The sequence below is a fragment of the Giraffa tippelskirchi genome, chromosome 1, assembly GCF_054371585.1.
Source record: "Giraffa tippelskirchi isolate mGirTip1 chromosome 1, T2T-mGirTip1v1.2.pri, whole genome shotgun sequence".
Lineage (NCBI taxonomy): Eukaryota > Metazoa > Chordata > Mammalia > Artiodactyla > Giraffidae > Giraffa > Giraffa tippelskirchi.
Window position 1 is genome coordinate 111,811,858 of NC_137275.1, and position 22,823 is coordinate 111,834,680.

The 22,823-nt window shown below is 53.0% G+C and overlaps 1 protein-coding gene across 2 annotated transcripts; it reads right to left on the reverse strand.

Moving 5' to 3' along the window:
• Nucleotides 1-1,205: 1,205 nt before the first annotated feature.
• Nucleotides 1,206-22,707, reverse strand: LOC145505920 (liprin-alpha-1-like). 2 transcript variants are annotated; one of them, XM_081489256.1, is made up of 11 exons: nt 22,341-22,707; nt 21,037-21,138; nt 20,425-20,565; nt 19,689-19,835; nt 13,707-13,790; nt 10,860-10,973; nt 9,565-9,627; nt 8,548-8,627; nt 6,207-6,342; nt 3,348-3,571; nt 1,206-1,544 (listed from the first exon to the last, which is right to left on the reverse strand). In XM_081489256.1, the coding sequence occupies exons 1-11, from the start codon at nt 22,455-22,457 to the stop codon at nt 1,226-1,228; spliced, it is 1,527 nt and encodes a 508-aa protein (XP_081345382.1). In that variant the 5' UTR covers nt 22,458-22,707; the 3' UTR covers nt 1,206-1,225. The 2 variants fall into 2 exon arrangements, with proteins under 2 accessions (XP_081345382.1, XP_081345374.1); XM_081489248.1 differs by lacking the exon at nt 1,206-1,544 and having other exon boundaries at nt 2,542-3,571.
• Nucleotides 22,708-22,823: the final 116 nt, after the last annotated feature.

Genomic DNA, 22,823 nt, shown 5'->3' on the forward strand with positions numbered 1-22,823 from the left:
CATTTATGAATCACACGTTACGTAGTGTACTATCCATCTACATTCTGCTTGTAACTGCAGAGTGATACAATAATTCAAACTTCCTGCTGTGGGGGAAGAACATCATTTAATGAGACATGACGACAAAGCACAAACCCGACGAAAAGGGACACACGCTGTGGACCACAGCACTGCTATGACCAGAGCAAGTGGGAGGGCGAGGGAGGGGAGACGGATGGGTAAACTACAGCCTCCGGGTGGGGGGATGGGAGGCTGGGGTCTGGACTGACGACGACTAAGCAGACAACAGTATGAGACAGGAAATCAAAACCAATGATGAAAGCAGACACACCGTCAGAGAGCTCCAACAACAAGGAAAAAATATACAGAACTGTTCTTTTACAAATACTCGGAAAGAAATCAAACATGAAACCACAGAGAAATTTCAAAGAATTTTAAATACCAACTAATTAGCCAGTGATGCAAATTATAAAAACAGTGTGTCAAGAGACCACAAAATGGACGAGTTACCACTTCATCTGCAGCTAAAATGATTCACCGTTAATTTAATTATATGCTAACTAACAATGCAGCTACAATGAAACGGGTGGTAACAAAAAAAAGTGATAGTACAAGTGCAGTTACAAAGCAGAGTGTTGCAGACATGATTTCATGGGGTAAACAGCAATGCACTCACAAAACCTAAGCTAAACACGCAAGAAAGCTGGAACATGTGCTTTAGAGCCGCACACTCTGTCACCAAAAGCCCTAGGTCGTCATCCCATTTTTAGACTCGGAAGAGTGAGGAAGCCCAACTTCTTCCCTGGGGCCCTGGGCTTTTAACCTGGTTTCACACGCAGAGCTGGCCTGAGCGTGCGGCCAGGTCCAGCAGCAAGCAGACCAGTTTAGCTTCTTGGTTTTGTTCCCACCGCATGCCCTGCACCCTGCAGCCAGGCATCCCCAATGGAAAATGTGCTGCACGGTTTTCACACACCATGAGACCTGCCTATGGTTACTTTCACGAAGCTGTCTGCTCCCTGAGAACAGAAACTTCCCTGGAGCTGCTGTACCCAGCACAGGCCAGGCCCAACGTTACAGAGGCAGGCTCTGGCTGAGTTCATGATGATGTGGCTAAGCCGGTGGTCCAAATATCAAGACTCATTTGTCGCTGTGTGATTATAGAATGATTAAAGACTAGCCGGTTTTAAAAATCTTAGACCTCTGAGTGTAGCAAATGTATCTGATTTTATTCTGGGTAAAAAGAGAAAAAAACAAAAAACAAACAAAAACAAAACAAAACCAGTGTGCTTGGGGAGGGACGCAGCAGGGAGGCCAGAGTCTTGATGTCCAGCTTGTCCACCTCTTGCTCCGGGCTGTGCAGCCTTCTTTGGGGCTTGGAGCGCCCACTGCTGGGCGGGCAGGAGTCGGCAAGCGAGGAGGTGGGACACAGGTTGAGGGAGCTCACAGATTTACGACGACGAAGGTTGCCTAAGCTCCCCCTGCACACTCTGCTCTCAATCTCCTCGACCCGCTCCTCCGTGTTCTCCTTCTCTTCTTGGATCAACCTAAAATAGAATAAAACTCTTCACCTGCCTTTGTCAGCAGAGGAACGTGTCTGGACAACAAATTTGGGCTTGCATTGTGTCACGATTAGCAAATTCCAGGAACAGTTGCTCAACTAACATCTCAGCAAAAAGGTAGGACTTTCCCTCTTTTCAATAGTCTCAAACTTAGAATAATTATCATTGAGTCTTACAAAGTGGCCCCTGATCATTCACGTTTGATTTGACTTATTTACTCTAACATTCTGACGGGGCCTGGGTGGCGCCTCTCTCCCTGTGAGGAGATACCTGAAGTTGACAACCTTCACCTTCCCTGCTCTCAGGGCAGAGATGCACGGCAGTGCCTGAAGTCTTTTCCACTGGGAATCAGGAACTCTGTATAATCAAACAGCAATTCACGAACAAGCTGGAGTTTCTAAACACAAGTCTCCAGACCAGATGAAGTGCTGAGTTGATTTTTTTTTTTTAAGGTTCTATACATACAAACGCATCACTTGATGCAGTTCTCCACCAGCTTTGTGTGAGTTTCTGGATTCATGTCAATGTGCTGCATTAACCTGTAATTCATGGTTACTGCTTTTCTCCCCTAATGTGTCGTGGATGATTTTATATAGCAGTTTAAATACTCGATTATGCAAATAAAATGATTTTCAAATTTAACTACAAGATTCTTACAGGTCGTAACCTCTCCAGTTTCACTTCTGCTTATACATACTGGAAGTTTTTCACCATTGATAACAAGTTGATGGACAGCATTTGCCATTTACATCAAGTTAACTTGTGGCATAAGGAAAAATCACCTTTACCTGACAACGTGCTGTAAAAATAAAAATATTAATATATAACCGTTCCAGATTACCTGCGGGGACGGGGAAAGACAATCTTTCTGAGCTGTCTGTGCTCAAAGCCGGCCCACAGAGCAGTCTGTCTACGGCGTCAGAAGTGCAGGCGGCACCACCTGCGTTTGCTGGTTGGCCGTCACCCCCGCCTTTCCCCCGGGTGCCCCGTGCTCGGCCGACAGGAACAGGCACCTCGGCCTGGGCTGACGTGACAAGAACAATCTGAGCAGCGGCTCTGCCAGGTCCTGTGCAGAGTCACCGGCCTGCGACCAACTCTGAACGTGGACTCGGGACAGGAGGCACGGCTGTGCGGGTGTGGTACCAGGCAGATCTCGGGGCCCCCAGCCACCCGGCTGCACCCAGACCCAAGGCCCCCTGTTCACCACGAGGCCGGCCTTTGGATTCTAGCCCGTTTTGTAAATTGTTATAACTGCCAAGACGGTGTCTAAGGAAAACATCTTCAATATACTGATGAGATGAGAAAAACTCAAACACATGTCCTTGGACCACTGTCTTACTTACAACAAGCCGATCTTCACACTGTATTAACTTTAAAAGGAAAATGCAGATCTGAGTGGGAATTTGCCAACCCCCAAACCCCAGCTTTTCTGTTCTAGGTGGCTTTTCACCAGAATGTGGGCGGCTCCGAAGGACACAGGAGGGCGAACCCTCGGTGCCGGAGGGTGCACGGGCCACAGGGGGACACCGCCTTGGCACCTCACCCACCTTGGGGCTCAGAGCTGAGAGGGGAACAGCCCACGGCGCCTCCCCACAGAGTGCTGACACCACACTGTGGACCGAACGCCCTGGCTGACTGAGCTCTATAATCAAGGGTGATCTCGGAACTGAAAATTCTTGAAGCAGACCTGAAGTCAGTTTTCTTACTAGGGAACACTCAGACTTGTCTAAGGAGAACAGCTCCTCAGAGAAACCAAGTTTCCAGGAAGCTGGGCTCGGGCGCACCCACCGGATCTCTTCGCTGATGCCGTCCAGCTGCTCCTGAAGCATCGCAGTCAGAGTCTCGGCATCGCCCTGCCCGCTGGGCGACAGCAGAGCAGCCGAGCTGAAGAGGGTGGCCCTGTCGCCCTCGCCGTCAGACACGTCCACGTCACTCTCGAACGCCTGGGCCACGCTGGCCGGCACGCTGGCTTCCTTGGCGCGCTCGCAGTCCTGTTTCTTCGGGGTCTGCACCTGGGCACGAGAGGACCACGTCTCATCAGTGACCACGATTTTACATGGAAGCCCTGACTTTGGATAAACGGGCCATGCTTATGAGACACTGCCATCTATTCAGCGAGCAGCACTGAAGAAACGGGCAGGAGGAGAATCCAATTCCTAGATGGCCTGGTGACATTCAGGTCTTAGCATGGACGGAAGGCAATCCTGTGAGGTTTTTCGTAAGGGTGGGCTGATGGAGTCAGAGACAAAAACCAAAAATTAAAAAAAAATACATCCATGCTTTCTTCAGCCAGGCTGAAGGAAAAGAAAAAAAAAATCCTTCAGCTCCGCAGCCGCTGGGTCCACCTCAGCCATCATCACTTGTACTAGTTCACCGAGGAGTGCAGTCCTCGCAGGTTCCCAGCCCTCCGTTTTCCAGGCTGGTCTGAACACCTCAGACAGGAGTGAGCAGGGGCAGCCAGGGGACGGGAGGGCCAGCCACCCGCGGCTCTCCTCTCGGGACACAGGCACTTGGGCTGTTCTGGGGGACGGCCCCTCACACCGCAGGGGCGGCTGTCATCACAGGTGCCCGGGAGAGTGCCTGCTGGGCCCCATGCCGCTCTTCCACTCTCACACCTCACACCCTTCTCTCTGCAAATCTCCCCCCTGCCCCACTCTCAACCCAGGTCCTGCCTTCTTTTCCCAGACATGACCTCAAAGCAACCGAGGGGCAGCCTTCAGGGGCTGGTTCGACGGCTCCCTATCCCCCGTTGTCTGTGCCCTCGCCCTCTCTCTTCGTCACAATCCCTCCCCAGGGCTGGGCCACCCCCTTCGCTGGCTCCAGCACCTCCTGCCATCATTCCTGCTCCGCTCCAGTGAACCAGCTGCCTATGGGTTCACCCCCATCAGCCCGGTCAGCACGTCCTCTCCCTTTTCTCACCTTAAAATCACACAATGGGAACCAGCAGATTCCTCCTCCAGGGCTCCCTGCAGCACCCACTGCAGCTCTCTGAAAGCTCCCTGGGAGCGGCCTCTACTGTCCCCTGCCCCACCCAGTCTCCAGCTCTCTGCAAGCAGGTGGTGTGCCCCACCCCGCAGGGCAGTTCCCCGGGGGCGTCAAGGAACCCATGTTATCAAGCCCCCTCCCCTCCTTGCCCCCTCCCCTCCTTGCCCCCGCAGCATGTCTCTCCCTGGGCTCCTGGCCCCTCCCTCTCTGGGGTTATTCCTCAGTCCCTCCTGCCCCTTCTCAACCTTGGAATGTGGGGCACCCCACGGCTCTACTCTTGTACCCCATCTCTCTCCACCAGCATATGCCTGGTGACTTTACCGTGCTCGTGCCTTTAAATGCCATCTGTATGCCCACGACCCTGAGTCCTCTCCCGGATCCAGGCCGGAACACTCAGCTGCTGACCTGACACGTCCCCTGGACATCTGACGGGCTCGTCCACTTGAACAGGGCTGAGGTCGGCTCTTAGCTCCCCACCCCAGTGCCCTCCTCACCTCAGGAAACAGGCTCCGGCCTCGAGCTGCTCAGGCCTGAGTCCGGGGTCCTCCCTGATGCGGCCCTCTCTCTCCGTTATCCTAGCTTCTTGACAAGACCCTTTTATCTATCTCCGAGTGGCTACTTCTCTTCCATCCTCCGGGTCTCTGTTCAAGGTCACCCTCCTGGTGTCACCTCGCTGGCCACCCTGTTCACACACGATCGTCCCCCCTCCTCAGACAACTCAGGCACTCTGGTCTCCTTTCCCTGCTCATTACTGTCCGACAGGCTGCGTGGGTTTAAAAATGGGTCCACAAATTCTTCCATCCTCTTCCCTTCAAGAGGCAGAGGGGGGCAACTCCTGCTCAGCCCCTGAGCGAGGCAGAACTTCGCAGCTCATTCTCGCAAACAGAACTGAAGGTGTGCGGCTTCCGAGACCGGGGCGCAAAAGGCCCCGGGCTACATCCCGCGCTCTCGCTCTCAGAGGGTGTTCTGAGGAAAGCCAGGCCATGAAGAGGTCCACACAGCAGGGACCTGGGCCTCTCCCTACCAGCCAGGTGAGTCTGAAAGCCTGCCATCCAGCCCTGGGGGGCCTTCCCATGTCTGTGCCCTCAGGAGGCCCTGAACCAGGCCCACCTGCAACAATGCACAGAAACGGTGCTCTGTGACCTGCTCACTGGGACGTCACTAAGCTTTGCAGTGATTCCTTACGTCGCAGTGGATCAAGAATGCACACGGGTTTTAATTCACTGCTGGAGTCCTTCTTCTGACGATGTCTGGCCCCAACTAGCTGCTCACTGAATATGGAAGCTCAAACACAGACATGTATGAAAAAATTCATGCCATGAATGAGGCAAAAAGATAAAGGCACTTAAACTTCCAATGAGAATTCTTCTCACTATAAGATGATGGATATGTGTATCCAGTTACTCGTAGGACGATTTCAAAACTGTGCTAATTAGTACCATGCTGGGCCTCGCAGTAGGCCACAAGTTATCAGAATTGGTTCTTTTAAGACAAAAAAAGCATGTCTTCAAAGTAAACTCTTAGCCAGAAAAAGGAAAATGGGAAGACATAAAGCGATCTATCAACGCTTTGTTCCAAACCCATCTCAGGACCGCAGTGTGAGGGTGCAGGTGCCTCACAAGGTGCCCACCAGGGACGGGCAGGGGGCGGGGGGGTCCTTGCCTTGGACGGCTCGTCACGCAGCGCGGCCAGCCGGCCTTTCTGGGGGCACCGCAGCACCGCCCCGCTGCTGGAGGAGTCTGCCGGCCCATCCGCCACAGGGAACCTGAAGTCCAGGGCGCTGTCCAAGTGGGGTTGGCTGAAACACACGGGAGACAAGAGCGCTGTTAGAAGGAACGAGAGTTCACTCTGTCAGTCAAGCCAGAGCCTGTCGATTTGGAAAATCGGCAATTTCAGAGAAAAGGGCCCCCGGGAGGGCACTGCCCTCCTGGCTCCAACAGGAACAGGCCGCCTGCTGCCCCGCAACCACTCAGGGCTCAGCCCACCATCTGCAAAACTCCCATATGGGGGGAAGGCAGTGCTGACGCGAGGGTGTGGAGCTGACTAGGACGGGATCAGCTGTCTGGGGCTGGGGCGTCCGTGGTCCCCTCGGAGCCCACCCTCAGGTCCTAGGGCGGGGCCTGCACCTTCTCTGCTTTCTCCTTGGCACCCGCACCTCCCCTCCGGCCCGCGCCTGCTCTGACCTCCCTCTCCCGCGTCATGTCCGTGGATCACAATCACCCGTCTACCTGGAACATTTTCTGCACCGCTCTCAGCGCTTCTAAAGGTGCCTCAGACAACCAGCAGCAGAAAGCCCTGAGACCCACAGCTCCGAGCTGAGCCGCACTGGTGTCTCCCATCAAAAGCAGAGATGAGCATGTCACCAGACTCTGGGCGGAACAAGGCCCAGCACAGATGCTCAGGCCCTGAGCACTAAGACTTGGGCCTGCTGGTGCCAGGAGCTCACTCAGGAGGGGCCTGCTGAGAGGCGGTGCGGCCCCGCTTTGACTGTGAGCCGCCTACACTGCAGGACCGCCGGGGGTCTGCTCAGTCTTGTCTCTGGGAAGAGGGTGGCGCCTTCACCTGCAGGAGTCCCTAAACCCGGGAGACAGAGCCCTCCTCCGAGGACAGGACACCCCATACGTCTGCAGAGCGGCCAGGCCAACCACCGGTCAGCCTGCTCGGGTTCACACGCTGCTCTGCTCAACAGTTTTGCGAGGAAAACTGTGCTGCGCTGAGATGGAAATCTGGACTCTCCCCGAGCCACACCTGTCTTCCCTCCCGGCTCCCCCACCTCCTGAGGGAACCACTCCTTTCTCTCCTCGACTTCTACCCAAGGGCCCGGGGCCAGACCACACTTGGGAACTGGGTGGGAGGTACGACACAGTCCCGCTGTGGACTGCGGACACTCGAGGGTCCTCTGAAGGCCACAAAGGTCTCTGGGTGTGTCGCCCCCCAACCATCACCTCCCAGTCCCCTCGTGGAGTGCAGCCTCCATCTCTCTCTCCCTCTTCACCCGAGGCTCTTTCCTCTGGGAGAAGGTCTCAGAGACAAGGTGACCATTTCCACTGGGAGGTCCTGCCAAATACGCCGAGCCTGCCCTGACTGTGAGCCAGCTTTTCTGTCCCCACTCCCTCCCTCCTGAGCCAGCATAGTGCCCCCTACCCAGTCCACACTGCCCGCAAGCCCTGTTCCAAGGCCCCCCTGTGCTGCCAAGTCCCTGCATGAGCCCTTGAGAGCTGCCTCCTGGACACACCCCTCCCTTGCACCAGCCTTTCTGGCTCTGTCTTTGTCTCAAATGATATCCCCTTACTCTAGAAGAAGGCTGGGCAGGGGCCCTGGACCGCGAGCATCCCCTAAGCACACAAACACAGAAATATGCGTGTGGGCTCCAAACTGTCTCCTAAATCGGGATTCAAGCAGCAGTCGATTTCCTACATATGAATGAATGTCACCAGTTAAGCACTTCAATAACCTTTGCTAAAGTTTCTCTCTTACTTGTGACCATTTTCCATGCAGAAGCCAAAGAAACATTTAAATACTTAATAAGAATTACTGCCGCTACAACAACGAGGAAGAAAAAATCAGGATGCTCAGTAATCTGCTCGCCTCATTCACAAGCCAGGTGATTCCTCCCACCGCAGCCAATGGCCAAGTCACGTCTCAGTCTCCATTCACGTAGAAAAGACTACAGGTCATTAACCTTCTGCGACTTTAAAGAAACATCAGTGTCACAGTCTGTCAGGTCCCTCAAATGAATACACCCATATATCAACTGGGCCGCCCCCTACTTCCAAACCTCCGCCTGTGGTTTTGAGTTTTGTCAATACTGTGACCACCACTCTCCCCGGTACCAAGTTCGACCCTGAGGAACGATGCTTGTCTCTTCCCTCTCGCTGGCCACGAAGCTACAGGCTCCTTGAGGTGCGACCATGAGCGACACCCAGTCATACTGTCCACACACCAGACAGGCCCGTGTCACATTCGACAGTGCTGAGGGGAGCTGCCCAGGGGAGGGCCCTACCCGTGGTGGAGGGGAGCCCCTCCCAGGATCATCTGGTCCACTTCGGCTCTCAGGGTTTCCAGGTTTTTAATCAGCTGGTCCTACGAGAGAGCAAATGACACAGCCTGCACCGCTTGCTTTCCGGATGTAAAATGACTTGCACCAAAATGTGCGTAACAGGTTACGTTAGTCGTTATCAACTCCGAACATTTTAATTCTGAGGAAATGTACTCTAAGCGTCCCAGAGCAAATGTAAACACTCAGAACAATAGTAACCCTTATAAACCATAATGAATTAGAAGTTACATCTCAGGTGTAGAAAAGCTTCTGGAGGTATCATGGCAAGCCATGAACAACAATGAAGGCTGTAGAGAGAAGCTGGACTTGGGGCGGGGGCTCGGGTCGGGGGGACAGGACTCACTCTATTGCCCTCGCTCCTCTCACTGCTTTAAAGTGTTTCCATGGAGCTCACATTCATTCCTCTACACCCCACTTCACTTCCTCACGGGGTAAAACAAGTCAAACGGGCCAAGTTTCCGAGTCACTCGACTCAACCTGGCAGCTCTGTGCTGTCGGCCACGGCAGTCAATCACCTCGTGCAGCCACTGAGGACGAGACACAGGCCGGTGCAAAGCTCGATGTGGAAATCACACAGATTTCAAGACTCGCGGTGAAAAAAGTATGGAAGTAGCTCGTTCGTTTTTAGGAAAGTTTAGACTGTGTGTGTGGCTCGTATTATCTTTCTGACGGACAGCACTGTCCACGGGAAAGGCTCACGCTTTGTCTCAGCTTTCGGGTGAACCCAGAAAGGACTACTCAGAATTCTGAACCACACACAACGGCCACACACTCTAAATCCACCTATAATGCAAACACATTCAATGTTCAAAACCAGAAATGCTATACGTGTTACAGCAGTAGACTGGCCAGGAGGAAAAGGTAACTCGACTTCCACTAAGCATCTGTAGTAACTGTAACAATGAACCCAGCTCAATTCAGCTCTTAACACATTTCTGAAGGATTTAGAGATTTAAGTACCTGGTAGTTTTGCATTTCTTCTAATTCCTTTATCGCGTTTTCAACTCTCCGTTGGAAAGAATTCTGAAAAAGACACACACAGTGCTTTAGAGTCAATAGTCACAGACATCGCGTGGACTGCGGAGGGCTCCTCTTCCGTCTGAAAGCGAAAAGCACCTCGGGAGGAGCGGCAGAGTGAAGTGCTGGCACGAGGCCGGATGACAACTTTTAACGCTCACTTGTACACAGACAATCTCCTGCTTCCCCGACTGATCTTCGAGATACAAGGACACCAGGTCCCTGGGCTAAGTGAAACTGCTTTATACTTGCTTTCAGCTCTTGCAGTTCAGTGGTCACTCAGGAAACAGGCGCAGGGTACATATGCCAAATTCAAACCTGAGACAAAACTCTCCCCACCTCAGGCCCAGCCCACAGGTCAGGGTGACGTGAGGGGAGCCCTGTGTGGTCTCTGGTGAGGTGTGTGTCACCTTGGGTTTTGTGGGGGAAAAACGTGCCGTAGCACTTGTAGTGACCATGGGTCCCTCTCAGACAAGCGTCGCCCAAGCGCCGACCGCGGGGAAGGTTCTGGGCCTTGTCTTTAGGGCACTGGTGCAGCTGGGACAGGTTTTCACCAAGACTGAACCCGACTGTTGCCCACTGAGCTGCTCTGATGGAGCTTCTCAGACACTTTCCAAAGCAAATGAAACGAGAGGAGGCTGGAGCTGGCATATGAGAAAGCTTGCGTTTACTTGCTTCATTCTTTTCTATCACATTATATAAAAGATCCCGAACTAAACTTCTTGATTTGGCTGCGTCGGGCCTTAGCTGCATCACGCAGGACTCCTTTGACGAGACTGCCGCCTGGCACGTGGGACCTTAGCTCCCCAACCAGGGATCGAACCTGCATCCCTGACCTTGCAAGGCAGGCTCTCAGCCACTGGACTGCCAGCAAAGCCACAGAAATCAACTTCTAAGAAAGAAACGAAGGGGTGAGGGTGGATATAGAAGAAAGTTCTCACACGGTGGCTGGCAACACCGGGGCCGTCGGTGGATCCAGCTCCCTGATGCTTTCTCTAAGGGTTGTGGGCACACATCTAGGTCTGTTCCTGTACACACTGCCTGTGGAAGCTGTCACGCTTATTGACTAGCATGAAATGCTGCTACTCAATTATTCGTAACCATGAAAGACACTCACTCTGGGGCCCTCTATGGGAACAGTTTTCCGACTCCTGTCCTGGAGATCCCCCCCCACACACAGACTGGGCCGGGCCAGGCCAGATGCGCCTCTTTGTAAAGGGGCCGTGGGGCTGGCTCACCTTATCCTCCGGAGCCGCCATTCTCTCCTTCAGATGAAGCTGAAGCCTCTCATCTGATCCGGACAGAAGCTTATCCTCAGTATGTTCTTCATGCATGTTTTCTCTCTGCCTCACCTAAAACAGGAAACACAAAAACTCATAAACTTCAAGAGCAAGTACGGTCGTTCTTTTAAAAGCACTGGGGAGCCGCGACGTGAGCGGCCTATGCCCCGGTTCCCGAGGCGGACCCCTCCCACGGCCACCCCTGGTGGGCTCTTGAGCATCACCAGAGCAGACGGGCAGGTGCAGAGGGAGGCTGGGACTTCACTTGTCAAAGGTCACTCCCAACGCTTCTCTTCGGCACAGCACCTGGGGGACCTTAGTGTCACTAGCCATTTCCTGTCGAAGGGGCTCCGAAGGCAAGCACATTTACACTCAGAAACAAGGAGACTTTAAAGGCGATCGGCTTACACACACGTAGGTGAAGGAATTTCTCAGTACATAAACAGAAGCTTGAGTCTGGATTAAGGGGGTAAAATGAATTCAATTGGTAAAGTAAAAGGTGAGAAAATTCATTTTGGGAAAAAAGTCAGTGGAGATAGACTTTCACTAATTTTTCTTTATATGCAACATCACTTGCATTCTTTGTAATGATTGCTGCTCTTCAGCGGCTCAGTTGTGTCTGACTCTTTGTGAGCCCATGGACTGCAGCACGCTAGGCTTCCCTGTCCTTCACTATCTCCCAGAAGTTGCTCAAACTCACATCCATCGAGTGAGTGATGCCATCCAACCATCTCGTCCTCTGTCGCACCTACTCCTCCTGCCTTCGATCTTTCCCAGCATCAGTGTCTTTTCCAATGAGTCAGTTCTTTGCATCAGGTGGCCAAAGTATGGAAGCTTCAGCTTCAGCATCAGTCCTTCCAATGAATATTCAGGACTGATTTCCTTTAGGATTGATTGGTTTGATCTCAGTGAAGTCCAGGGGACTCTCAAGAGTCTTCTCCAACACCTCAGTTCAAAAGCATCGATTCTTTGACGCTCAGTCTTCTCTACGGTCCAACTCTCACGTCCATACATGACTACGGCAAAAACCATAGCTTTAACTAGGTGTTCCTTTGATGGCAACGTAATGTCTCTGCTTTTTAATATGCTGTCTAGCTTGGTCATAGCTTTGCTTCCAATGATAATTCATATTCAATTCAGTTCACTTGCTCAGTCATGTCTGACTGTGCGATCCCACGGACTGCAGCATGCCAGGCTTCCCTGTCCATCACCAACTCCCAGAACTTGCTCAAACTCATGTCCACTGAGTGGGTGATGCCATCCAACCATCTCATCCTCTGTCATCCACTCTCTTCCTGCCTTCAATCTTTCCCAGCATCAGGGTCTTTTCCAATTTGAAAATTCATATGAAAACACTGGAAATAATTACCTCAAGCAATTTTTAAATGTAATAACAAAGTTGGCAAATCTGTGTTTTATAAAATGAGCATCAATTTCACCGTTTAGAAAGCTGTTTTAGGACCTACTGTATAAAAAAAAATGCAGAGAAGACACAAGAATGATATATTTGAGACTGGCCCTGTGTTAGAAATTGCTGAGGCTGATTGACGGGTCATGGGTATTTATTATCCTACTGCATCCACGTTTGTGCATGTTTGAAATTTTCCATCGTAAAAACTTAAAAAACAGGTTCTTTTCTGTTAAATATTGTCTGTTAAAACAGAGTCTTCTCCAGCAACACAATTCGAAAGCATCAATTCTTCAGTGTTCAGCCTTCTTCGTGGTCCAACTCTCACATCCACACGTGACTACTGGAAAAACGATAGCTTTGACTCCATGGACCCTTGTCGGCAAAGTGACGTCTCTGCTTTTTAATATGCTGTCTAGGTTTGTCATCGTTTTCCAGGGAGCAAGCATTTTTTTTGAATCTCATGGCTGCAGTGATTTTTGAGCCCATGGAAATAAAACCTGTCACAACTTCCACAATAAGGCATCGGCATTCAAATATTTTTAAAGCAAAACAAAAGTTGACTTTGAATTGGCTTAGTCATAAACAGCATCCCAATCTCAACAGCCTCTGAGCAGCAGTTCTGAAAGTGAGGAAGTACACCCCTGATCGGGAGACACTGAGCTCTCTGCCGAGGCGGGGAGAGCGCCTCACTGCGGGTCTCCTGATGGGAGTCAGAACCACTGCCCCCTGGGAGCCCGCGTGTGAGGCTCTGCAGTCCAGGCCCAAGAACACTGGTATGGTGGGGACCGTACTGACCCCTGAGGCTGGACCTGGGATCCCCACTCCATTTCCTAGATGGTCTGTATCGCCGTGTGGACAACCCTTCTCGGAAACCTCCCTCAGGACTCGCTCATGCGAGCCTCCACCATCGCCCTTTCCTGATGCGCCTTCTGTCCCAGCACAACTACGGTTCTCCTCCTGCCTAGGAGCAGCCATCCTACACACACACCCTGTCTGGACCAGCAGTTTGGCATATGGGACTTCAGCGCCACGTCTGAGGCAAGCAGCTCCACATCTGGGCGCCATGCCTTCAGTTTCATGAGCCCCGGGCTGGCACCCTCAGCTTTGTTTGCGGGGCAGTCGGGAGGTCCACCTGTATCCCGAGCAGCTCGCCGGACTGGCTGGTCAGAGCAACAAGCAGCCTCCTTGAACGTGGGGACGCCCTGGCCCCTGCCCACCGCCTATGGGCGACCACCTCTGGCCTTGCTCCCGAGGAGGTGGGTGCCCGGATCAGCAGACGGGCCACACACGCACACACTCCGCGGCAGAGACGGGAGCAGCGGAGAACGGCAGCGCCGGCCCCCGCCCAAGCCGCATGTCCGGCCCAGACGCGGCCTCCCCGTCAGCACACGCACCGGCTGCAGCTCCTTGTCCTTCTCCTCCAGTTGGGCCTCCATCTGGCGCAGCCTCTCCTCGATGTTGCCGTGTCCCTCCTCCGCCTGTCGGCCAAGAACAGCGTCAGCTCCGCTCGCAACAAACACTGTCCTGACAACATGCGGGCTGTGACCACAGGGGCGGCAAGCGGGCCATGCTCTGGGTGGACCACTGGCCCCGGGTTCGCGGGGGACACGCCCGCACGCCGGCTCACGCAGCCTGCACAGCTTCGCGTGTGACACGTGGGTGACGCAGGGTGCTGGTGACCGGCTCATGAGAGGAGACGTGCGCCCCCCCCCACCCCGGGCCCCACAACCGCGGCCGCTGCGCCCCCTCCTCAGACTGCCTGTGGCGAGCCAGCGTGGGCAGCAGGCAGCGGCAAGCACGGGACGCATGAGGGCATGCGTTCTGCCTTCCTAAGCTGGAAGGTAAGTTCCAACAGTTTAGCCTCCTTATGGCAGAGCTTCTGGAAGACAAAAGGTCAGACTACGAGGCCGACCGGGGACAGACAGCACAGATGCCAGCGGAGAGAAGAAGCCAGCCTTGAGAGGAAGATCACAGGCAGAAGGGCGCTCCCCTTGCGCCTGTTACTGACCCTGCTCTGGGGGGTTTGCCAGCAGCCCCACCGCCGGCTTCCCGCGACCGGCCGGCCCCTCTGCCGCTCACTGAGCTCCGGGCAACGCTCCCACAGCCGCGCCAGAACAGGCCCAGCCCGCTTCTCCGTGCCCAGACAGTGCCCGCCGGCAGCGCAGGGCCACGCCTTTCCTGCCAGAAGGACGGGGTGGCTGGCTGGCTGGCTGTGGGGACAATGCCCCCAGCAGCGCCACATCTCTGGGACGCGGCCTCTCACCCTCCGGCTTCCGGGGACGGCGAGCTGGGAGTGGGGCCCCTGGTCTGCACATGCCCCGCTCTGACGTCTTCAGCAAGTGTATGAATAAAAAAGCTGTGTTCACTGCAGAGCTATTTAAGCCATCTCTTCAACGAGAATGGCATTTTTCTAGGTCTCTATCCTGCTAGGATTTGAGTTGCTGACTGAACTCTGAGCAGCAGTGACTCGGAGCTGAAGTGTCCTGGGGACACACAGAACACAGGACAAAACTGGAGGGAAATGAACGTATGGATGACACACAAGCGGGGACTGTCTGACACTCAGGGAGCACTCCCATCTCGGACGGGCAGCACGACCCCCGCGTCTGCGCTTGTTTGTGGACTGAGCAGCATGGGCAGGGGCACGGAGAGACAGCGCAGGAACAGGAGCCAGTAAGCCTCAGCAAACCACAGCAAGTACAAACCCTAATCAGACTGGAGCTCTAACCCTGCCTTTTGTCACAGTGACCCCAGTTCCCAACAGGCTGCCGTGAAGTTCCCTGCTGCTGATTAGGGTTTGTACTTGCTGTGGTTTGCTGAGGCTTACTGGCTCCTGTTCCTGTGCTGTCCCTCCGTGCCCCTGCCCATGCTGCTCAGTCCACAAACGAGCGCAGAAGCGTGGCCAAGAGGAGCTAGGCCGGGCCGGGCTGAGGGCCGGGGGCCGGGGGCCGGGAGCTGGGGGCGGCAACCGAGAGGGGCTAGGCCGGGCCGGGGGCCGGGGCGGCGGCCGAGAGGGCCTAGGCCGGGCCGGGGGCCGGGGGCCGGGGGCCGGGGGCGGAGGCCGACAGGGGCTAGGCCGGGCCGGGGGCCGGGGGGCGAGAGGGGCTAGGCTGGCCCGGGGGCCGGGGGCGGTGGCCGAGAGGGCCTAGGCCGGGGGCCGGGGGCCGGGGGCGGCGGCCGACAGGGTCTAGGCCGGGTCGGGGCCTGGGGGCTGGGGGCGGCGGCCAAGAGGTGCTAGGCCGGGCCGGGGGCCGGGGCGGCGGCCGACAGGGGCTAGGCCGGGCCGGGGGCCGGGGGCTGGGGGCCGGGGGCGGTGGCCAAGAGGGGCTGGGGCGGTGGCCGAGAGGGGCTAGGCCGGGTCAGGGCCCGGGGGCTGGGGGCGGTGGCCGAGAGGGGCTAGGCGGGGTCGGGGCCTGGGGGCTTGGGGCGGCGGCCAAGAGGGGCCAGGCCGGGCCGGGGGCCGGGGGAGGCGGCCGACAGGGGCTAGGCCGGGCCGGGGGCCGGGGGGCTGGGGGCCGGGGGCGGTGGCCGAGAGGGGTGGGGCGGTGGCCGAGAGGGGCTAGGCCGGGCCGGGGGCCGGGGGCGGCGGCCGACAGGGGCTAGGCCAGGCCGGGGGCCGGGGGCCGGGGGCGGCAGCCGAGAGGGGCTAGGCCAGGCCGGGGGCCGGGGGCGGCGGCCGACAGGGGCTAGGCCGGGCCGGGAGCTGGGGCCGGCGGCGGCGGTGGTGGCGGCAAGAGGAATTACCCAAGGCCCAAGGTAAGAGAAACCCAAGTAAGACGGTAAGTGTTGCGAGAGGGCATCACAGGGCAGACACACTAAAACTAAAACTACAGAAAACTAGCTAATCTGATCACACGGACCACAGCCTTGTCTATCTCAATGAAACTAAGCCATGCCGTGTGGGGCCACCCAAGACGGATGGGTCATGGTGGAGAGGTCTGACAGATTGTGGTCCACTGGAGAAGGGCATGGCAAACCACTTCAGTATTCTTGCCTTGAGAACCCCATGAACAGTATGAAAAGGCAAAAGGATAGGACCCTGAAAGATGAACTCCCCAGGTCAGTAGGTGCCCAATATGCTAATGGAGATCAGTGGAGAAATAACTCCAGAAAGAATGATGGGATGGAGCCAAAGCAAAAACGATACCCAACTGTGGATGTGACTGGTGATAGACGCAAAGTCCGATGCTGTAAAGAGCAATATTGCATAGGAACCTGGAATGTTAGGTCCATGAATCAAGGCAAACTGGAAGTGGTCAAACAGGAGATGGCAAGAGTGAATGTCGACATTCTAGGAATCAGCGAACTAAGATGGACTGGAATGGGTGAATTTAACTCAGATGACCATTATATCTACTACTGTGGGCAAGAATCCCTTAGAAGAAATGGAGTAGCCATCATGGTCAACAAAAGAGTCCGAAATGCAGTACTTGCATGCAATCTCAAAAAAGACAGAATGATCTCTGTTCGTTTCCAAGGCAAACCATTCAATATCACGGTAATCCAAGTCTATGCCCCGACCAGTAACGCCGAAGAAGCTGAAGTTGAACGGTTCTATGAAGACCTACAAGACCTTCTAGAACTAACACCCAAAAAAGATGTCCTTTTCATTATAGGGGACTGGAATGCAAAAGTAGGAAGTCAAGAAACACCTGGCGTAACAGGCAAGTTTGGCCTTGGAGTACAGAATGAAGCAGGGCAAAGGCTAATCGAGTTTGCCACGAGAACGCACTGGTGATAGCAAACACCCTATTCCAACAACACAAGAGAAGACTCTACACGTGGACATCACCAGATGGTCAACACCGAAATCAGACTGATTATATTCTTTGCAGCCAAAGATGGAGAAGCTCTATACAGTCAGCAAAAACAAGACCAGGAGCAGACTGTGGCTCAGATCATGAACTGCTTATTGCCAAATTCAGACTTCAATTGAAGAAAGTAGGGAAAACCACTAGACCATTCAGGTATGACCTAGATCAAATCCCTTATGACTATACAGTGGAAGTGACAAACAGATTTAAGGGACTAGACCTGATAGACAGAGTGCCTGATGAACTATGGACAGAGGTTCGTGACACTGTACAGGAGACAGGGATCAAGAAAATCCCCATGGAAAAGAAATGCAAAAAAGCAAAATGGCTGTCTGAGGAGGCCTTACAGATAGCTGGGAAGAGAAGACAAGCGAAAAGCAAAGGAGAAAAGGAAAGATATTCTCATCTGAATGCAGAGTTCCAAAGAATAGCAAAGAGAGATAAGAAAGCCTTCCTCAGCGATCAATGCAAACAAATAGAGGAAAACAACAGATTGGGAAAGGCTAGAGACCTCTTCAAGAAAATTAGAGATACCAAAGGAACATTTCATGCAAAGATAGGCTCGATAAAGGACAGAAATGGTATGGACCTAACAGAAGCAGAAGATATTAAGAAGAGGTGGCAAGAATACGCAGAAGAACTGTACAAAAAAGATCTTCACGACCCAGATAATCACGGTGGTGTGATCACTCACCTAGAGCCAGACATCCTGGAATGTGAAGTCAAGTGGGCCTTAGAAAGCATCACTACGAACAAAGCTAGTGGAGGTGATGGAATTCCAGTTGAGCTATTTCAAATCCTCAAAGGTGGTGCTGTGAAAGTGCTGCACTCGATATGCCAGCAAATTTGGAAAACTCAGCAGTGGCCACAGGACTGGAAAAGGTCAGTTTTCGTTCCAATACCAAAGAAAGGCAATGCCAAAGAATGCTCAAACTACCGCACAATTGCACTCATCTCACATGCTAGTAAAGTAATGCTCAAAATTCTCCAAGCCAGGCTTCAGCAATACGTGAACCGTGAACTTCCAGATGTTCAAGCTGGTTTTAGAAAAGGCAGAGGAACCAGAGATCAAACTGCCAATATCCGCTGGATCATCGAAAAAGCAAGAGAGTTCCAGAAAAACATCTATTTCTGCTTTATTGACTATGCCAAAGCCTTTGACTGTGTGGATCACAATAAACTGTGGAAAATTCTGAAAGAGATGGGAATACCAGACCACCTGACCTGTCTCTTGAGAAACCTGTACGCAGGTCAGGAAGCAACAGTTAGAACTGGACATGGAACAACAGACTGGTTCCAAATAGGAAAAGGAGTACGTCAAGGCTGTATATTGTCACCCTGCTTATTTAACTTATATGCAGAGTACATCATGAGAAACGCTGGGCTGGAAGAAACACAAGCTGGAATCAAGATTGCCGGGAGAAATATCAATAATCTCAGATATGCAGATGACACCACCCTTATGACAGAAAGTGAAGAAGAACTAAAGAGCCTCTTGATGAAGGTGAAGGAGGAGAGTGAAAAAATTAGCTTAAAGCTCAACGTTCAGAAAACTAAGATCATGGCATCTGGTCCCATCACTTCATGGGAAATAGATGGGGAAACAGTGGAAACAGTGTCAGACTTTACTTTTTTGGGCTCCAGAATCACTGCTGATGGTGACTGCAGCCATGAAATTAAAAGACGCTTACTCCTTGGAAGGAAGGTTATGGCCAACCTAGAGAGCATGTTTAAAAGCAGAGACATTACTTTGCCAACAAAAGTCCGTCTAGTCAAGGCTATGGTTTTTCCAGTGGTCATGTATGGATGGGAGAGTTGGACGGTGAAGAAAGCTGAGCGCCGCAGAATTGATGCTTTTGAACTGTGGTGTTGGAGAAGACTCTTGAGAGTCCCTTGGACTGCAAGGAGATCCAAGCAGTCCATCCTAAAAGAGATCAATCCTGGGTGTTCATCGGAAGGTCTGATGTTGAAGCTGAAACTCCAATACTTTGGCCACCTCATGCGAAGGGTTGACTCATTGGAAAAGACCCTAATGCTGGGTAGGATTGGGGGCGGGAGGAGAAGGGGACGACAGAGGATGAGATGGTTGGATGGCATCACCGACTCGATGAACATGGGTTTGGGTAGACTCCGGGAGTTGGTGATGGACAGAGAGGCCCGGCGTGTTGCAGTTCATGGGGTCGCAGAGAGTTGGACACGACTGAGCGACTGAACTGAACTCTGCTCTTTCAGGAAAAATGCTAACAAGCCAACAGATTCACGTTCAAGTAAAACTAAAGAGTCAGGAGTGGAATTCCACAAAATGGTTACACCAAATCCCAAATAATTCAAACCTGTAAGTTGCAGTCACCCCCAATTTTTAAAAAATGGATTTCCTTCCAGTACCGCTTTTTTACCATGATGTACATCCACACTTTTGAACGCAGTATTTTAGGGGCATAAGAGCTTTACACTGGTACTTGATTTCCAACGTGGGAGTCACATGAAAAGGTCTTTACCTTCCTTCCTCCCTCAGGAATTCACTACTATAAAAGTCAGACACAGTTCAGTAAAAGCCATTACCTGTCGATGCATAGAATCCTTATTTGCGATTTCATTTTCAACTTTATCACTGAGGTCGTGCACAGAGGTGGCTTCACGCTGTGTGGCGAGGTAGCGTTTCTCAAGGGTAGTGATTCTCGCCTCCATGTCCGTGTTCTGGGCCATGGCCTATAGCGGGCATTGCAGAGTAGAAAAGGTAAGTCATTATCACACAACACTCCAATACACTTAAGAGTAAAACAGTTGGACTAAATCCTAAGTCTCAAATCACACATAAAGTTGGCATCCTCAAAATTAAACTCCTAGACAGGGCCCTTTTCTCAGACTTGAGCAGAAACGTGCCTACTTCAAATGTCACATTTGCCACGACTGGCACCCATCTGTCTTAACGTTCTGTCTGGCCACTCGGTTTATCAAGCTTCTTTTCTATATAATAAACCCAAACAGCAAACAAAAAGTATACTAAACTACCCTGTTATTGCAAGAATTCCAGGAGGAAAGGTATCTGGCATGAAGTCAGGACCTCAGGAGTCAGGAGTGTGGTGGGCTACAGTCCACAGGGTCACAAGGACTCGGACATGACTGAGCACGTACGCAGGCAATGCTTTTTAACCATATAAAACTCTGACTTCGTACAGAAAAAATGTATTTACAAAAATTCAAGAAGCTCAAAAGTCAACTAGTTACATAAATACGTGCATCATCCACCTAACAAGGCAGCAAGTGTACAAATCCAGGACGGCCGGGTGGCTGGTACCTTCTCGCCCAGGGCCTTGTGGTGCTCGAAGAGTGACTTCAGTGCCCTGAGCACCTCCACCTCGCTGGTCATGCCGGCTGGGGACGTGCGGAGGGACGGCACGTACCGGGAAACCAGGCGCTCCAGGTGCTCCAGCAGCAGCTGCAGGGCGGGGCCAAAGGAGCGCCGTCAACCTCATTCTTGAACTCAGGGCCAATAAGTCCTCTCAGCCACACGCTAAAGCTGAAACCACGCTAAGGCAAGTCGGAATCCTGCCAGTTCAGTCTCAAGTTAGAGTGGACTTCCCCAGTGGCCCAGTAGTTAAGACTCCGCACTTCGGCAGGGGACATAGGTTTTAATCCCTGGTCGGGGAACTAAGATCCCACACAAAGTGGAGCATGGACAAAAATGTAAGTTAAGAGAATTCTCCCCTCAAACGTACTAAAATTACATTAGCTCTCATCGTAAATTTGAAGCAAGGTATGAGAACCCCGAACTGATCCCCCTTGGTCTGCTCAGTGGGAAGATGTGAAAAATGACTTGAAAACCAGACCGAGTTTAAAGACAGCAACACAGAGCCCAGTGGTGACCCCCGCGGGGCAAATGGCAACACGTGAGAATCCCCCTACTGACCCTGGTGTTGCTCCTTTCCGCTTTCAGCTCAGCAATTTCTTCTTCTCGTTCAAGCAGCTGCTCCCTGCATACATTGAGTTCTTTAGTAAGTTCTATAAACTCCTAGAAGACAGTGAAATGAGTAAGTAACTAAATGCAAACACAAATTAAAAAGAGAGCGAGCCGCTGAACATTGACCCTGTCAAGTCTCTCCAGGCTCCACACAAAGGATCTCCTTGTCCCTCCAGAGAAGAGGGGGTCCCCCTGACCCCCAGACCACACAGACCACCACAACTCAGACCGGCCTGCAGCCTCCACCTCGACCTGGCAGGCACGCGGCAGGGGAGAACCCGGAATCCAAGCCTGCCTTCTCAAGACCCAGGGACGTCTGAGAAACTTTCCTAAACAGAAATCCTAACAACAAAGTGGATAAAGAGATTCTTAAATGACACCCAGACAAGTGACCTGGAACCACTGGGGAGAGTGAAGAACAAAGGTAAGGTCTACAAGGCCACCAGGCTTTGGAGTGTTCCTCTGGGAAAAAGGCTGATGGCACCCCAAGGCCATCCGTTAGCCTGACTCCACTGAAGTCACCCAGTCATTCAATAAACTGGTTAAAATGTTAAATTCACGTTATATGTATTTTACCACAATTTGCGTGCACACGGGGCCGTCCACGTGCTGAACTTGCTCAAACTAAACCACACGGAGTCTTTCATTCTTCTGTTTTTCTTTGCAGAAATACAAAAATCCTGGGCTATGTATCCCCTACTACATACTGAGTATTCAGCACCCAGAACAGTGCCCAACTCTTGTGAGAGGCATGTAGTAGACATGTGAAGCTATGAGGGTGTATGTTATACACGTAAAGCAGTAGGTACCAGTCATTAAAATACTGGACCCACTCGTCTGTGCTTTGTAAGATGGGAGACGTTAAGGGGCTTAGCATTTCTGCTTCAAGGACTGACTCTCTAGCTCGATCCACAGGCCCCAGAGACTCCTCCAGCCAGTATATCCCTTCTTTGGAAGAGGGGAGATAATAAGGGGCTTCGCCTTTCTGCTTCAAGGACTGACTCCATAGCTCAGTCTACGTGCCCCAGTGACTCCTCCAGCCAGTGTTGCCCTTCTTGTGGGGCCCCCGCCCATCCTCCACGCAGCACCTGCACAACCTCTTACAAGGTCCACCTGCTGGGGTCCATCCTGCCCACTAAGGCCAAACGCCCTGGCCGGCAAGGCCCACAACCGTGCTAACAAAATCAAACACAAAGCCAACGCTTTGCCGGCTGAGGGCCAATCTAATGGGCCCAGACCCCGGCTGCTCTCACCTCAGGCCACTCTGCTTCCAGGACTTGGGCCGAGACCAAGTTCTTCCTCCTCTTGGCCTTTGCCTTGGGGTTGCAGCACTGGAAAAGCCCCCAAAGGCGGGTCTTTCTGCGACCCATCCTCGCGGATGGGGGCAGCCCCCCACTAGGGGGCAACTGCTGATTCACAATCAGATGCCTCAGCACCCGAGCTATCACCACCGATCTCACACAATGACCACCGCTATTCACACTACAACCACCCCACTCTCACACCCCACTCTCACACACACAGCTCTCACACTATGACCACTGCTCTCACACTACGTCCACCAGCACCGGTGTCTCAAGAAGAAATGGCACGAAGGCTCTGCCTCCAGCACGTCTCCCTGGAGCCCGGAACCTGGAACCCACTGAGTCACAAGGGGCTCCATGGTAACAGGGGGGCTGGCCTCAGGCCCACCAGCAAGGGCGCAGAGAAGGGGGAGGGGCTGCCAAAAAGACGGC